The sequence below is a fragment of the Ochlerotatus camptorhynchus genome, unplaced genomic scaffold (genome assembly GCF_037179485.1).
Source record: "Ochlerotatus camptorhynchus isolate MF236.1 unplaced genomic scaffold, CSIRO-AGI_Acam_v1.1 ptg000074l, whole genome shotgun sequence".
Classification (NCBI taxonomy): Eukaryota; Metazoa; Arthropoda; class Insecta; order Diptera; family Culicidae; genus Ochlerotatus; species Ochlerotatus camptorhynchus.
Genome location: NW_027040564.1, coordinates 491715 through 510519, shown reverse-complemented (window position 1 = coordinate 510519; position 18805 = coordinate 491715). Strand labels below are relative to the sequence as shown.

At 42.7% G+C, this 18805-nt stretch overlaps 1 protein-coding gene across 2 annotated transcripts in view; it reads left to right on the top strand.

Moving 5' to 3' along the window:
• Window positions 1-18021, top strand: part of Nca (neurocalcin homolog) — a 501567-nt gene extending 483546 nt beyond the window's left edge. For both annotated transcript variants that reach the window (XM_065217349.1, XM_065217347.1), the window contains exons 4-5: window positions 16078-16266; window positions 16382-18021. In XM_065217349.1, the coding sequence (XP_065073421.1) occupies window positions 16078-16266; window positions 16382-16576 (384 nt within the window). In that variant the 3' untranslated portion in view covers window positions 16577-18021. The remainder of the gene's footprint in view (window positions 1-16077; window positions 16267-16381) is intronic.
• Window positions 18022-18805: the final 784 nt, after the last annotated feature.

The following is an 18805-nucleotide window of genomic DNA, read 5'->3' as shown; positions in this document are numbered from 1 at the left end:
CTACATATTTTGGACCCTTTTCATATATTTTCCTCGCTTACTGTCTAGTTTCTTCAAATTCATCTGGGTTGATGTTGTAATTACATTCTTTCAATTACTTGCTATGTCTTAAGATCATTGGTTCACCTCAAATTGCTTACAATTACTCAATTTATGCAGTTTTAGAAAATGTTATCGAAAAAGTTTCATGTTTCGACGTTTGTCAAGAGGAATCGGCGTTAGTGTACTTGTTTTAAATTTGGTCTAAAATATACAATTCAATGATTTTTTTTTATTAAATCAGTTTATCTGACTTTGGAAGATGTATTTCACGTGTTTATAAAGATTTCACCTTAAGATTTTACTTAAAAAGTATTAAATAAAAAGTGTCCAAAAAAGATCGTAAAAAAATGTTACCAACTTATTTTGGACACTTATCAAATGAGAATCATCAAAAGAGCGACAAAAAAAATTCCGGTTGGTCGATCGTGCTATTATCTCAGATTTCTGATTAAATTGGTAAGTAAATCAATCAAAATTATATGAATTCATTGTTTTTAAATATATTTCTTGTTTATCAGGCGATTCAAAATGGGAAAAACGGCAAAACACGTAGAGTGGTCCACTCTGAGTTTTCCTAGTTTTCCTAGTTCCTAGTTTTCCACAAAAGTTTTCCTATCTCCCAAACGCATTTAACTAAGGGGCTGTTCATAAACTACGTATTTAGACGCTTTAGGGGGGTGGGAGCGCTTGGCAGATGCCTACGGTCCATACAATTTTTTAAATTTTGTGTTTGAGACTGTCTTCTACGGAAGGGGGGGGGGGGGGTTGAAATCTCTCAAAAACCGTCTACGTAGTTTATGAACAGCCCATACAAAAAATAATATGGACTGCAAGCATAGAGTCAGGTCTCCGTATTAAGATTTACTTCTGAATGATTTTTTTATGGTATGATCAGTTGTTTCCTTATGTTATATTATATTTCCTCCGTTACTCGCGCTAACTTTTGTTACACGAGTACTCACGCGTTGTACTTTGTACAACAGTGTGAGTTTTCCATTTCCATTTTGCAGCCGAGCTACCAATCGATCTGAAATCAACGAGTATTCCTGCTTTTAACTAAACAAGCTAAATATTTATTACAGTTAACCCCCAAAATATGCGGATAATAGAGAAAATGTAAATGGAAACCGCGTAAATGGTGTCTATACTTCGAGGGTTCTGACTTAATTGGTTACAACATGGAATATCTCGAGATCCTGACCAGATAGAAAGTTACTGTCTTTGCCAAAGTAGTTCTAGAGATCATAACCTTTTTGCTGGTGGACAGTAGTTCAAAAATTACTCACTACATAGCGCTAGTATACATGTGAAGTTCTCGCATGTGATATATCTCGAAATCCTGACCAGATAGAAAGTTACTGTCTTCGAAAAAGTTGTTCAGGAGTTCAAAGCCTATAGTTCAGAGTTTTTTCACTATATGGTGCTAGTATATACGTGAAATTCTCATATAAAATATCTCAAAATCCTGATCATATAAAAAGTTACTGTCTTCGGAAAAGTTGTTCAGGAAGTCAAGGCCTTTTTGTTGGTGGACTTAAGATCAGAGTTTTATCACTTTGCAACGCTAGTATACATGAGGAATTCTCGCATATAAAATATCTCTAGATCCTGACCAGACAGAAAGTTACTGTCTTCGGCAAAGTTGTTCAGGATGTTAGGATCTTTTCGTTGGTGTACAGTAATTCAGAATTTTCCCTTTACGTGGCACTAGTATGCGGGTCATTTAGAGATATTTTATATGCAAGGATTTCACGTGTCTTTCAACGTCACCTAGTGAGAAAATTATGTACTTTCCACCAACGATAGGGTTTGATCTCCTGGACAACTTTGCCGATTACAGTACATTTTTAGCAGGTCTTGAGATATATCATATGTTAGAATTGCACGTATATACTAGTACCATGAAGTGAAATATTCTGAACTACCGTCCACTAGCCAAAAGGCCTTGATCCCCTGAACAACTTTGCCCAAGACAGTAACATTCTATCTTGTCATGCTCTCTAGATATTTTATATGAGAGAATTTAACGTGTATACTAAAACTACATAGTGAGAAAATTCTGAACTATTCTACACCAAGCAATAGGCTTTGACCTCCTGAACATCTTTTTCAAAGACAGTAACTTTCTATTTGGTCAGGATCTCGAGATATATCATATGCGAGAAGTGTATATGTATACAAACGCCACGTGGTGAGAAAATTCTGAACTACTGTCTACCAGTCGAAAAGTCTTGACCCCCTGAACAAGTTTTCCCAATACAGTAACTTTCTAGCTGGTCAAGAACTCGAGCTATTGTATATGCGAGAATTACACGCATATACTAGCGCCTCGTAGTGTGAAATTTCTGAACTACTCCACCAACGAAAAGAGCTTGACTTCCTGAACAACTTTGCTGAAGGCATTTACTTTCAGCTGGTCAGGATCTAGAGATATTTTATACACGAGAATTTCACATGTATACTAGCACCACGAAGTGAGATAATTCTGAACTATTGTACACCAAGAAATAGGCTTTGACCTCCTGAACAACTTTGCCGAAGACAGTAACTTTCTATCTGGTCAGGATCTCGAGATATTCCATATTGTAACCAATTAAGTCAATCCCACGTAGTATGGACACTGTTTAGGCGGTTTCCATTTAAATTTTCTCTATTATCCGCATTTTGGGGGTTAATTGTAATCAAAGTTTAGCTTTTTTAGTTCAAAACAAGTTTTTTGAGGAATACAAGTTGGTTTCAGATCGATTGGCAGCAACAAAATAACAATGGAAAACTCATATGTGTTGTACAAAGTACAACAGCGCGAGTAACGGGGGGTTAACTTTTATGCATACCGTAAAACGGGGTGTAATTGATCAGCGGGGCAAAATTGATCGCTGAAATTTCTCGTGATATTTTTTCATGTGTAACATGTTTTTCGTTACTAAGCGTACGAATGTATATTTGTATACATTGTAAAAATATTATGCATAAGTACAATATTGGGTATACTCAGCGATCAAATTCACCCCGCTGATCAATTTCACCCCGTTTTACGGCACCTTCTTTGAAAATGTTCCCACCTAGACGGACCTAACAAATGCGAGATAGGAAGAAGTGACCGTCGTAATTAATTTTAGGCTCATAGGTTGAAAGAACTTTAGCATGTCCAAAATATATTCGTTCCCATTCAGTGTGTCCAAAATATATTATGGACACTGTCCAAAATCAAGTGGAAGGGTCCAAAATATGTGAATATCATGATGTGAAAAGAATTCTTTTTCGAGTATATATCAATAAATAAAACATCTAGTGATATTTTACATCCAAGATGAGTAGCTTTCAAACACAACCGCATGTAAATTGCATAATAATAATAAACAAATAATATTATTTTGACATAAACGTGATCTCACTTCCTCTAGGGGTCCAAAATCAGTTGGTTACCCTAGTTCCGTTAGAGTACGGCAGTGTGAAGATTGTATGTAGATATTAGAAAAGCGAGCTAAGGACAACTTTTAAGGAAGGTACAAATCGGTTTTTTCATATCTCTTTACCAAACTCCCCCTTTGGAGAGGGATGGTGAGGGGTGTCCCTTCCCGCCACCACTGGCAAAAAGAGATGAAAATCGACCCGCTCAAGTACCAACTGTGTGTTTGAAACAGTTCTACCGATTTTTTACCGCACTTCAGTTGTTATTTGAAGGAAGGCATCCAGTCGTAGGTTTTGGAAATTGCAACTATTGTTTACCCCTACCACGATAAGTGCTCCTGTCATCGTCGACTTGATGATCTGGAGGGGACACGGGTGGGGTAGGTGCTGCTACTGTACCTTTCGACCATTGACAGTAATTGATGGTATGCTCCCATCCCTAATATCTACATACAATCTTCACACTGCCGTACTCTAACGGAATTATCAACTCTATGCTTTCATCTACTCCATCTATCGTATAAAAATTACCACTACAGTCTGTTATTTGAAATTAGCATCTTCAAATAACTTCACTGTTTGACACTAAACTGTCAGCTACAACTTTGCTGAAGATCGTATATATTTGTAGATACTTGCACTGTTTATGCTAAATTGTGGTCTCTAGGGATAAAAATGCAAAAAAGTTGGTTTCCCCATACTCTTTTCCATACAAATTTCAAACGCAATGCGGAAAGCCGAGTTAAAACCAATCTTCCCCAAATTTTGCACAGTTGTTTGGGACTCCAAATGGAACCAAAAAAGAGTTGTTCTCGATCGATGAGGTAAAGTTTGCGTTTTTCCATATAACGATGACCCACTCTATTGTGCATGCATCTCACAACACTCGACAAAGAGTGTGTGGTTCTCCCGTTTACTTCACACACTCTCTTCCAACCAATCTGTGAGAAAGCGGTCCACACAATGAGCGGTACACTCCGTGTGGCGCAGGGAGCGAATTTAATAACAACAAGCGCTAATGTCTTCTTTGAGTTCTTTGCAGACTTTGCTTACCACGACTGCATGCATAGGAGATGAAAAAGGGCATAGCGCAGAATAATTCCAGAACAACATGTGAAAAGGGCATACAAGCTTTTTGTAAACAAACCTTCTTATGTCCTTTTCTCGCCACCCATATGACACCAACGCAAACCTTTAACATCACCGGGTAGGGGACACTTTCCCCTTCCCGATGATATTGCTTTTTTGCGTGGGCGACCCTCGGTTGGTGAGAAAAGGGCCTACAAAGGTTTGTTTACAAAAAGCTTGTATGCCCTTTTCACATGTTGTTCTGGAATTTTGTTTCCCATTTGCAACCCTACACTGAGTGGCGCTCTTTGCGTCGTAGCCGTCGGAGCGATGGCTAAAGTTTTCGTTATTTCTGAGTGGGTGTCTGTCTTTCTTCTCCGCTGCTTTACACTTGCGCAGGGTGTGTTTGTTTGATTTTCACTTTGGTTATTTCAGAAAATCAGTACATTGCGCGCATTGAGTGATCAGATGACAGCCAACTATCGAAAGAAAATAGTCATTTTGTTTAGTGATTATGTATTTTAAGACTCATGACGGAGAACTTGGGATTAAACTCATGATTTTCTGCTAAGTAAGCAAAAAAGATCCTTCCAGGGTCATCGAGCATCTCAGAACCATAACGCTCCGTGACAAAACATGACTACGTTTTTGCTTGGTATGTAAAGAACGACTGAAATACGCGATAATGCAAATAGTATCCGAGGTTGTGGTTAATCTTAAATATACAAATTACGAGGGCGATTTATTGTGCTGTGGAAGAGCTTGGGGTAAAATCCATGATTTTCTGCTCAGTAAGCAAAAACGATCCCTCCGGGGTCATCGGGCATCTCACAATACATAGCGCTTCACGTCAAAATACGATTAAGTTCTCTTTTGGTATGTAACGAACGATTAAGATACGCTATAATTCATGTATTTTCTACGGTCAATGATTAATTTAAAAATATGAATAGTACTGCCAACGACGACGATAATAGCGAATTTTGAGCATACCTTTTACCTAGGATAAAAACAACTAGGCACCTCCACTGGATCCTCATGTGCATCTAGTTCCAATTCTTGTTCTTTGATTTGCGCTAAAAGTCCATGCCGTAAATTCAGTTCGTAATCTAATCTGTCCTCCGTGGTGGACGCTTGGGTTGGCGAAGTATTTCCTCTAACGCCGGGCTTCGGTTATAGTGCCAGTGTTCGCGCTACACCTCCTGACTTTTCTATTGTCGGATTGACAACATTACCCAGGTTACGCCACCCAGCTGTGTCCATGTTTCAGCTGGTAGTCGTTTGTCATCCTAAGACTCGTGGAGGCGTGAGTTAGGGACCGGTGAGGACGGGAGCTAGGTACCACGCTCCTTTAAGCTTCTCCTCGAGGGAACTTGTACATAAATTAAACTTTATTTCGTCTCCCTGACAATACAGTGAAGATTGAGGACCACATTGAAAGTGACAGTAATTTCGCCAAGAAACACTCCTTGAGGGTCCACTTCGAAATCTGTGTTTTTCCAAAAATTATTACGATAAAGCTTCATGTTTAACTAATTTCCATGCCCTTGTTGATCATTCGTGGAATTTTTTAAATTAATGCCGTCAGAAATTCACCGGGCCAATTAAATCCTGGCAACGAAGACAACGCAGCATCACGTGGGCCACCTCTTTATCGCGTTTTGAACTTTTGTTCCCTCTGACAAATTTCGAATAATTTGTTTATCTTTCCACAAGCCCAGCAGCAGTGAGTCGCGCTTCGCATCGTAAAGAAAAAGTCAAACCAAGCGCGATGGCGGAGTGAAGAAAAAAAAAATCAGTTTACAACGGTGAAAAAGTACCATTAATTACCGACTTTTCAATCCAGCCAGCAGCGGGGTGAAACCGTGATGGCTGATGGGTGGGAGGAACAGCGTTTACTCTCCGCACACAAGGACGACCGGCCACGAGCCGTTCGCGAGCCTTGAACCTAACGATGAAGCTATTCACGTTAATTTGAGCGATTTTATTTTAGCGATCTGCCTCGCCCCATGCAGCGCTTCCTGCTGACTGCGTTGTCATCGGGGAGTTGAAATTATAGGGCAAATTTTCCACGGTCAGTCGGTCAGTCAGTCGGTGGGAGAGTTTTTTTTAACGATTACTGCGTTATTGATAAAGGGTCTATGGGCGGATACGATTATGAGGGTGATAGGATGGGGAGGGATAGCTGGTATTCGGATGATCTTCTCGATGGTTGGTGATGATGATGGTAATTTGTAAAAGCTGAAATTGTTTTGGTGCTGTTTGACCGGAATTGGGCTTTTGTTTGTGAGGTAGTTTTGTTGAAGAACGTTTGTTGATTTTGATAAGGGGTAGTCACAAGGGTGCTTCATTAGTTATAAATTTCTTATAGGCCACTCTCTGGTTCGATTCAATACCGTAAAATACGAGGTACGAGTCTATGCAAAAACTGGTAAAGATTTATATGGGTCATGCCAATGACTTGAAGTTTGTATGGAGTTCTCGATGAATTACTATGGGGAATTATTGAATCCTGATCAATGTAGGATTAGTAACCTTATTTGCTTATCCTTGACAGAAACGCGTATTTCGTCTACAATATGCAGACTTTTTCAGTGCCTTGTACTGATACTCGACTGAAGAAACCATCGCAACTTACCGAATATGTATTAACTTAAGTACATACATTTTCACTTAGAAGCTAGGTTAACATAAATCTAATCCTCTGTAGAAGCAGGTACTCCGTACTCCACTGCTTACTCGTTGATATGTCCTACTTAGTAATCTATTGAGTAAAGCATTTAATTTTTTTAATTGATCGATAATTTACTATCTTAACTCTTTCTGTTTTTGAACTGTTGGCGCTGAAAAGGACCGGTTGTTTTTTTTTTAAATGGTGCATTTTTTTCTGGTGTCCTTTTGATCGTTTGGAACGGCTACCTTGTTGCTGATGAAAAAATAGTGACTATTGATACCTGTAATTTTAAAAGTTTGTTTGTGACATTAAATTGTGAATGATGATATTACTACTTACCTAAATCAGTAAGTATAGGCCGATGGTAGAGGAAATGCTTCACCAAACCTGAGCGTCTGTTCACCATGGAGGTGCGGCTCAAAACGGCGTCTGTTTTCCATGTTAGGAGCGGCTGATCACCGTGCTAGTGCCAGCGTGGGACTCTAAAAAGAGCTGTGCACGATGGTCCCCCGGCAAGACAGGGGGTTGGGGTAGGCCCAACAAGCCGCCCTGCAAAAAAATTGTAAATACTGAAGAAAGAAATACGGATCGGAACAATCGGCACAGACCTACGCGACGAAATAAGGACTACGATTGGAAACTCGGAACATAGAACTACAAATCGCTTGGCCTCCCGGGCTGCGATAGGTTAATCTATGACGAACTTCAACCACGCAACATCGAAGTCGTAGCACTGCAGGAACTTTGCTGGACGAGACAAAAGGTATAGAGCTGTGGCACCACCAACGAGCTGGGAACCGGCTTTGTAGTGCTGGGTAAGATGCGCCAACGCGTGATTGGTTGGCAGCCGATCAACGCGAGGATGTGCAAGTTGAGGATTAAGGGTCATTTCTTCAACTACAGTATCATCAACGTGCACTGCCCACACGAAGGGAGACTCGACGACGAGAAAGAAGCGTTCTATGCGCAGCTGCAGCAGGTGTACGACGGCTGTTCGCAACGGGACGTCAAAATCGTCATCGGTGACATGAACGCTCAGGTAGGACGGGAGGCAATGTTTAGACCGGCAATCGGGCCAAACAGCCTGCATGCCGTATCGAACGACAACGGTCAACGATGCGTGAACTTTGCAGCCTCTCGGGGTATGGTAGTTCGAAGTACCTTTTTCCACCGCAAGGATATCCACAAAGCCACCAGGAACCAACACACAGAAAACCAAATCGATCACGTTCTAATCGACGGGAAATTCTTCTCCGACATTATCAACGTCCGCACGTACCGCAGTGAGAACATTGATTCGGACTACTACCTAGTTGCAGTATGCATGCGTTCATAACTCGCGACGGTGCATAACACCCGTCGAAGTCGAACTCCGCGACCCAACATTGACGTTGGAGTTGCACAGGACTACGCGCAACAGCTGGAAGTTGCATTACCCATGGAAGAGCAGCTTGGCGCAGCTTCTCTTGAAGATGGCTGGAAGGACATCCGTTCCGCCATAGGTAGTACTGCTGTAGCTGCACTAGGTATTGCAATCCCTGACCGAAGAAATGACTGGTTTGACGGCGAATGCAAACTGTTAGTAGAGGAGAAGAATGCAGCACGGGCGAGAATGCTGCAACACCGCACGAGATTGAATGTGCATCGATACAGACAAGCGCGGAACAGACAAAACTCAGTTTTCCGAAAGAAGACCGAGATCGCAAGGCGATGGAAAATCTGTACCGCGTAAACGACACACGGAAGTTCTACGAAAAGCTAAATAGTTCGCGCAAAGGCTACGTGCCGCAAGCCGATATGTGCAAGGACTTGGACGGTAACCTTCTCACGAACGAGTGTAAGGTGATTGAAAGGTGGAAGCAGTACTATGAAGAGCACCTCAACGGTGAAGCAGCAGAAAACGAAGGTGGCACGGCAACAACCTTGGAGCACGCGTAGAAGACGACAGGCTACCGGCCCCTGATCTTCAAGAAGTTGAGGAGGAGATCGGTCGGCTGAAGAACAACAAAGCAACTGGTGTAGATGAACTACCAAGTGAGCTATTAAAATACAGTGGTGAAGCACTGGCTAGAGCGCTGCACTGGGTGATTGGCAAGATTTGGGAGGAGGAGATATTACCGGAGGAGTGGATGGAAGGTGTCGTATGCCCAATCTACAAAAGGGCGACAAGTTGGATTGCTGCAACTACCACGCGATCACACTGCTGAGCGCCGCCTACAAGGTACTCGCCCAAATTCTATGCCGCCGCCTGTCACCATATGCAAGAGAGTTCGTGGGGCAATACCAGGCGGGATTCGTGGGTGCCCGCGCTACCACGGACCAAATTTTCGCGATTCGGCAGGTTCTGCAGATATGCCGCGAATACAACGTGCCCACATATCATTTGTTCATCGATTTCAAATCCGTATACGACACAATCGATCGAGATAAGGTATGGCAGATTATGCACGAGTACGGATTTCCGGATAAACTGACGCAATTGGTCAAGGCGACGATGGATCGAGTGCTGTGCGTTGTTCGAGTATCGGGGACACTATCGAGTCCCTTTGAATCTCGAAAGGGGTTACGGCAAGGTGATGGACTTTCGTGTCTGCTGTTCAACATCGCGTTAGAAGGTGTGATCAGAAGAGCTGGGATAGACACGAGTGGCACAATATTCAGGAAGGCCATCCAGCTCCTTGGCTTCGCCGATGACGTTGACATTATGGCACGGAACTTTGAGATGATGGCGGAAACGTACATCAGACTGAAGGCTGAAGCTAGGCGGATTGGACTTGCCATGAACGCATCAAAGACAAAATACATGAAAGGAAGAGGTTCTAGGGAAGACAATGTTAGCCTCCCACCCGAGTTCAGATTGACGGTGACGAAATCGAGGTGGTCGATGAGTTCGTGTGTTTGGGCTCACTGGTGACCGCCAAAAATGATACCAGCAGAGAAATTCAAAGACGCATTATGGCAGGGAATCTACAAGACGCTGATTAGACCGGTGGTCCTCTACGACCACGAGACCTGGACTATGCTCGTGGAGAACCAACGCGCCCTTGGTGTTTTCGAACGGAAGGTGTTGCGTACCATCTACGGTGGAGTGCAGATGAATGACGGAACGTAGAGGAGGCGAATGAACCACGAATTGCACCAGCTGCTGGGAGAACCATCCACATTGCAAAAATTGGGCGACTACGGGCTGGGCACGTCGTAAGAATGCAGCACGACGACCCAGTGAAAATGGTTCTAGAAAGCGACCCAACAGGAACAAGAAGAGTGTTAGTCCGAGGTAGACTACCTCTTTGGACCACTTCACCACTGTGTCGTTTAGGCTGATTTTGTTATTCTCAGACGGAACAAGTCTGGGAGATTTTGAGTGTGGAAAAATTATGACCTGGGTCCTCGCCACGTTGATACGGATCTTCCATCTGTTGAAAAACTCAGACAGGACATCTAAGCCTCTCTAGAGTTTGGTAGTCAGAGCTCCGATGACCCTACCCTTGAAGACGATGGATGTGTCGTCTGCGAACAAAGACAACGATCCACCATCAGGGAGAGCCGGAATACCGGAGGTGAATAGATTGAACAGGATGGGCCCAAGGATACTTCCTTGGGGCACACCTGAACCGATGTTAAAGGCATCCAAAGTGATGCCATTCAGAGAGACCTGGAAAGTCCTGTCCGATAGATAATTTTGTATGATCTTCATGAGGAAGATCGGAAGACCGCATCGATGCAGCTTGTACACCAAACCATCATGCCAGACATTGTCAAACGCTTTTTCAACGTCTACCAATGCCATAGCAGATGGTTTTGAAACAGCCTTGTTCCGCCTAAGAATGTTTGGTACTCTGGTCAGTTGGTGAACGGTTGATCGACATTTTCGAAAACCAAACTGCTCCTAGAGTAAGATGTTGTTTTCTTCGGCAGATGTTAGAAGCCGGCTGTGAACTGCCCTTTTCGAAAAGCTTGGATAACCCTGAGAAAAGGCTGATGGATCGGTAACTTCCAGCACGAGGGGAAGTAGCCAAGTCGGAGGCACTGATTAAAAATAAGTGCCAGATGGTTGTAGAATCTGGAACTCAAGTGCTTGAGCTCCAGATTCAGAATGTTGTCGAAACCTGGGGCCTTCATGTTTTTGGAAGTTTTGATATAAGCCAACAGTTCGTCAGCCGTGATCTCGGATTCCTCGGGAAAGATGTTAGGACCCTGGTGGAGATTGGTTACATTTTCAGCAACTTCAGCTCCGTGAGGACTGGTGATGTTTTGTCCGAGATTGTGGGAGCTGACGAAATGTTCACCTATCGCGGCAGCCTTCTCTTCAGGTGTAATCAAGTGAATCACTGAATCGTCGGGACAATTCAATGGAACCAGCGGTGGAATAGGCCTCGGTTTAGTTTTGAAGACTTTTGTTAGTTTCCAAAAGGGTTTTGTACAATCTGGGTGGGAACGGATGTTATTGGAAAAATTCTCATTTCTGAGTCCCACCATTTTGGCTTTGATATAGACGGTTGGAATGGGTCTTCAAGGTAGGCAGACGAAGAAAACGATTTGGCAAGCGTTTTTATTACCGCTGCTTTTCTCCTCCCTTCCTTTGATTGGTGAAATGGTGAGCGGTCAATCGAGCATTGAGCTCGCTCATGTGAACATGCGCAATGTGTCGTGTGTTCGATTTGCGCTCTATAATTACGTCCGTGTTTGGGATTTTTCGTTACATGTCTGAATTTTGATTTTTTTTAATGTGACTCCCAGCATAGAAATTAAAGACGTAATCCTACGTCAAAATGTTAAATTTATGATAGGCCACCCTCAAGTTTGAATCATGACCCCAAAATATGGGCTTGTGCCGAGGGGGGCGACTCTATCTACGATGCAGGCAAAATTGTGTTTTGCTGTGGTTAGCTGCGCGCACGCTGAGTAGATAGAGAGAAGATTGACGTCGATTATGAAGATTTCCTGCAAACAGATGATGCGCGATGCAAGTAGATGTGAGAAATGAAAGAATATCTTTCGAAGTTTGATTCGCTAGTGTGAGATTTGTTCAGCATCTAGAATGGAGATTTAGATGTGTCGCCCCCCTCGGCTTGTGCACAATATGGTAATAATTAATAAAGATTTAAATGTCGCACAAATTATTTGAAATTTGTACAGGAATTATTATGGAAGAATTTTAAAACCCTCTTTTATCGCCCTAACTTTGGTTCGACTTGTCCAAAAATTCGCTGTTCACATGGTCCAACATTTAATATGTAAATCCATATCCAATCCATTAGGTTCTGTACAACATCTGGCTGCAACTTTTTCTGTAGGGAAACCTATTTTTTCTTCATGTCTTCCTCAGATTTGACCTGCTTGGGAAGTTTCCGTAGTGCCTGCTTCATAATAGCCCAGTATTTTTCGATGGGCCTTAGTTCCGGTGCGTTGGGGGAGGAGGTTTCATATCCTTGGGTACAAAAGTGCGTTGGCTTCATACCACTCCAGGACAACATTTGAACAGAAACACGTAGCTAGATCCGGCCAGAAGATCGTAGGGCCCACGTGTTGCTTTAACAGAGAAGAAGACGCTTCTGTAGATACTCGTTGAGGTAAATCTCCCCGTTTACAGTCCCGGTAGCCACGAACGGCGCACTCCGTTTGCCACATGAGCAGATCGCTTGCCAAATTATGTATTTCTTGGCAAACTTTGAAAGTTTCTGCTTCCTTACTTCCTCCAGAACATCAAACTTGTGCTGGGCGGTGAAGAACAGTAGCCCTGGAAGCTGCCGGAAGTCCGCCTTGACGTAAGTATCATCATCCATGATGAGACAATGAGGCTTGTCAGCATCTGGGTGTACAGTTTTCGGGCCCATGACTTTCCCACCGTATTTTGCCGTTCGTCACGATTTGGAGCCTTCTGCACTTAGTACGTATGCAGTTCCTCCCGGTCCTTGGCTCTCTGAACGAAAGACTTGGACATATTCAACGTTTTGGCCACATCCCTGACCGAAGTATTTGGGATTCCGCTTAAACGCTTTCACGACACGCTTGTGATCCTGATCACTAATAGAACATCCATTCTGACCGCATTTCTCCTTCCGTTCGATGCACGACTCACCGTTAACTGCACGATTTCGAGTTGTTTTCCGATGTCCCGATGAGAGAGTTGAGGATTTTCCAGGTGCATAGCATAGCATAGCATAGCATAGCATATGCGATTGTACAAATCGTGGGTGGCTATATAATGGTCAACTAATACGTTTTGCAGAAAATATCGAGTGTTGACGCAGAAAATATCACTTGGGATTAGTGATTTTCCCCACACGAAAATAAAATCTACAATAGAAGCATCGCATTATACACCTGGCCACATCCTTACAATCGCAGGGGAAGGGAGGGAAAGTTAATCCAACATCTACTTAAGAAGGTGCAGGGAACCCATACTACCTTCATAGGTGTCACAGGAAGGAAAGAGTTGTGTTAGTGGGAGGGTGAATGATTTGGCAACTCTATTCGTCAATATAGAGCATTTGATAAATCAGTGACAAAAAATAAAATATAAATAGATAAAATGGAAAGATCTCACCCGATTGGCCTAGAGACTTTGCAGCGTCATGTTTTCAGAAATGCTTTATTTAATTTTCCTTGAACCACCGCAATCACTGATAACGCTCTTCTAGCTCGTACGTACAAAAGAACGCACTCCACGCATAATCAAGGTCATGTATTTTCGGACTGTCTTCTTTAACACCACACAAAGAAGTTGCTCATCGCAGCAACAGAAAAATATATCAGCGTGATAGAGGTTGTACGGGGCAACAAAGAAAAACGCAAGACCACACCAAGCACCATTGCATAAGCAACAAGAGATCAAAAAAAAAAAAAAAAAAAAAAAAAAAAAAAAAAAAAAAAAAAAAAAAAAAAAAAATCACGCACGGTATTCAAAACTTTTAAATGCGATCACCAGTTCACCTCCAGTCACTCGAGAACAAAACGCATGCGAAAAGGTTTTCAGCAGCAAAAAAAAGCACAGAAGAAACAAAACACATCCGTTTCGGTCGCTGGTTCAATCAGCACTCTGCTTTCTCCTTGGCCTCGATCAGTGCCCTTTCGGCAGTTACGCGCAGTCCTCAGCGCATCTTGTTCACGTTCGGCAGCAATAATGGCGGATTTGATGCCCGTCACCATTTCCTTTATTGCCTTGTGGACGTTGCTCTTATCCTTGATGAAGTCATGGAGTTCATTGATCCTCCTCCTGACCTCCATCAATTTGGTCTTCCCAAGCTGCAATCCTTCTTGGGGTGTGCTACTGCTGGATTTCGGTGTGAACACCTGGCTTAGCATAAGACCTAGCTCTCCTTGGTGTCCTTGCTGCTCACCTTGGGGCTTACTGCTGCTGTTGGAACACTGGTGATCTCTGCAATATCCCGCTCCTTGCGAACACGTTCGCTCCTCCGTTTTCAATTTCTGGCGTCTTGCCGTCGTCCTTCATATTTTTTTTTTGGGTTTTCTCATTTTCTTCTTTTTTGTTTTTTTCTCCGTTTTTCTCCATTCTGTTGGGTCCCCCCTCCGGGCCGCTATCTCCACTCGTTGTATGTAGTCGCCTATCGTGATCCCATGGTTATCTATGCAAGCAGGGAGGCCATGCTAGGGTTGACACGGTCCTTCATGGAGGCCGTGTTCAGAGCCAGATCGGCGTAAGTCAGGAATGTTACATCTGAGTCTACTACTCACCAATCACCAATTGGTGACGAGTTTTGAACGTATCCGGAGGCCTGCCAAGGTTTTACCGGGACGGGGGCAGCCGCACTATTAGCCCACTCGCCATTTCAAGAAGGTGTCACCCTTCTTTACTTAGGGAGCAGAATAGCACGACTGTCAGCCCTGTAGCGTGGTATCCAATCCATTGTGCCGTGTCGTGTCCATAGTTCCATGCCGTATCCAGTATGCCGTAATAAGGATCTTACTGGCGTCGATCCTAATGTGCCGGTTGGCACTCCTGCGGGTTGACGAAGCATTTCCTCGATCGCCGTGTTATGGTTACCGCGCCAGTGTTCGCGTCGCACCCCCTCACTTTGCTATTGTCAGAAGGACAACATTGCCCAGGCTACACCACGGGGAGGTGTGAGGTAGGAACTTGTGAGGACCAGATATAGGAAAAACGCTCTTCCCAGGTTGTCAATTCACCATTTGTAGCCCAGTTGAGGATTTTCCAGGTGCTTTCACAAAATCAATTCACGGCGTTGCTTTTCGGGTGACGCCTTTTTCCAACTTGCGAAAAACTGACAGCGATAAAAATACAATACACTCTTAACTACTTCTACCCACATTTTCAAGAGAAAATACCCAATGGGTAATTTTCTACAGCGTTTTTTCTGTGATACAATTTGATGTGGGACACCCTTTTCTATAGAGATCTCCAAGCGCAATCTCATGAACACTAAAATCCAACATCCATATATAAAAATGAAGAAGAAGAAGAACCTAAAAGGTATCGCGATATCACTACTACTTAAAAAGGTAGCGCGCGGTCTCACGCACACTTTTGTGCATCTGGAGAACTCTATTGTCTGCTATTTTTCACCCACACACTTACAACCAACGCAAAACAAACACATACGATGTAGACCTATTAAGAGGGTGAAATTTGTGAAATCCCATAGTGGAAACATTTGATGTGAGTCCCGTGGTAAACGAAAAAGCTTGAAAACCCCTTGCATCAATCCCATCAATCATAAATATTATAAAACATAATTTATTTCATGATTTACAATCCCTCCCAACCAACGACGGAGCCCATGTCGATAACGGGAAAACAGCAATCATCAATCATTGGTGCACGATGATTGCCGTTTTCCCGTTCATAATCGCTGTAATCCGCTAGTATTGATTAATGCTTTCCCCTTTTGTATCCACAGTTCGCAGAGCACGTGTTCCGGACCTTCGACGCCAACGGCGATGGCACGATCGACTTCCGGGAATTCCTGTGCGCCCTCAGTGTCACGTCCCGCGGCAAGCTGGAACAGAAGCTAAAGTGGGCCTTCTCGATGTATGACCTGGATGGTAATGGGTACATCTCCCGGCAGGAGATGCTCGAAATTGTAACCGTGAGTCATCCTGATTCCTGATCGATTGGAAACTTAATGTTGGGAATTTGTGTTATTTTTCGGTTTTCGGTTGGCGTGATTGATGAATGTTTTTTGTTTGTTTTCATGTGCACAGGCAATCTACAAGATGGTCGGATCGGTTATGAAGATGCCGGAGGACGAGAGCACACCGGAAAAGCGAACGGATAAGATCTTCCGCCAGATGGACCGCAACAAGGACGGCAAGCTGAGTCTGGAGGAGTTCATCGAGGGGGCGAAAAGTGATCCGTCGATCGTACGGCTGTTGCAATGTGATCCGCAGGCGCAGTGAGCAATTCCAAATCTAATACAACCACCACACACACAACAACAACAACAACAACAACAACCACTTCCTCGGAGTCGGCGCCGGTGTGGCGGTCACTGGCGCCGGCATCGAGCCACCATTACTACTACTTCTACCACTACAACAACAACTACTATTACTACTAGTGATGAGGAAGAAGACGAGGAAGAGGAGGATCATAATTGGCTAATAATTGATAAATCGAGTGCGAGATCATGCAGCGAAAAGTCGTGCCGGAACCGCCACCGCGTAAGCAAACAGAGACAAACTAGGCAACACGCTTATAGTAACTCTGATAACAAGAAACCTAATAATTATAAAATTTTACTATTATATAACAATATTTATTACAAATCACAGTTTATAATTTACAAATTGAGGAAAATGATAAAATGTTAAAAAAAAAATACAAATGAGTATCACAAAAGTTTAAACACAAACAAGTATAAAGTAAAGTAAACAAATGAAAAAAAAACTTTAAAGTAAGGATAAAACGTTGAATCAGCTGCAGATTTTTTTAGATATACAAAACATGAGCGCGAGTTTATATGTAAATATTTTTTAAATTGATATTTCTTTTCATCGCTTTTCAGTGTCACCCCCTTGTTCCCTTGTCATCCAACCAACCCACCCACCTACATGTGTCATTGATTATTAGTCACACTTTCACCTCCACTTAACTGTGTAAACGTTATTAGTTGTAGTGTGTTATCCAGAAAAAAAAGTGTTATAGGCGCACCGTAATCGTTTCTAGTTTAATTTAATTTTGTATAAATCCATCGATTATCGCTTCTTATGAAATTCAACCGTTTTATGTTCTAAGCTCTAACTGCTGTTGGTTATATCCTTCGATGCTCTTTAGATTCCCTCCCTACTCTCGTTGAATTGGAATGCGATCGCGTATTTAAATTAAGCTGAAAAATTCTCCAAACTCCTTCCTATTTATATACCTTAACTGCTAACTTGAGATTTCCGGGGGATTTCGGAAAATTGGAACGAATCGACGTTTCAATTTTTCGAATAACCCCTAACAATGGAATGTTACAAATCGTGTGATACTACCTTCCGGCTAGATTGAAGCTAATTGCTACCGATAAATGCCACTCTCTATCGAAAAGAATATCAATCAATGAAAAATATTGAGTGAAAAGCTTCCCTCGGCAACACCGTGCAGCGTTTTGCTCCAGACCGCGTGCATTGTTTTTGGCGGGTGAAAATTTCCACCTCACGGAACTTCATTTCCACCGTCTATATTTTCCCGGAAGAGGATGGGGTCGATATTTTCCACGGAAAATTGACAAACCCTTCCCACTCCGAATGTGCCATCCTCAAACTCGTCCCTGAGGTGGAAATTTTCCTCACCCGTTCGGGAAGAAGGTTGTTGCCCTGGCTGGAAGCTTTTCCTTTATCTTCGATCGCTTGCTGGCCACCAGAAAACGGAGAAAAAAAAATGTAACAAAACAAACACGGAATTTTTAAGACATAAATCAGGCCTAACGTTGTAAGTCGTCTAGTGTTGGGAAGGATCCAAGAATTTTTCGCTGCCTCCGCGAATTCACATTCTGCAATCTTTGCCTAAGCGATTATCACGACTACACTCTGTTTAAGAAGCTACGCGACACTTCTTCCCCCGGGGTTCGGCAGTCAGCGCAACGGAACAACGGTGACAAGAGTGTCGAATCGACCTGGGAATTCCCGGAACCATTCTCTGAAATCAGCACGGAATTGAGGCAAAATAAAAACGGAAAACAAACAATGTTGATTAACTATCAAAACAGAATAAGGAAAAGAGGCGATAGTTTTTAATATGATCGAAAAGTGAATAAACTTAGAATAACGTGTGAGTGTGCTCTTACAAGATCGATCCTGAACACATTACAAAGAACAGCAGATGAACTGTTTCGAAGTAAACAATCTCCTTCGTTTTACTTAAAGCCATTTGTTTTTCGTTAGTATTGACCCCACTGTTTGTATGACTACTTCCCCTTCCCTTATTTATTGTGTTATCAAAATTTTTATTTATACGCAAATTCGTGGAATTTATTGTTCTAATCGGTAACATTTCATAACAATTATTGTATCCCCATTCGTCCATTCGTGATTGGTTTTGAACTATGAAGAATTTATTGAAAAATCTCTTATCTCGCTAAGTGAGACCGTCGTTTTTATTCGATTACAAACACGCATACAAACATGAACACTATTTCATAGAAA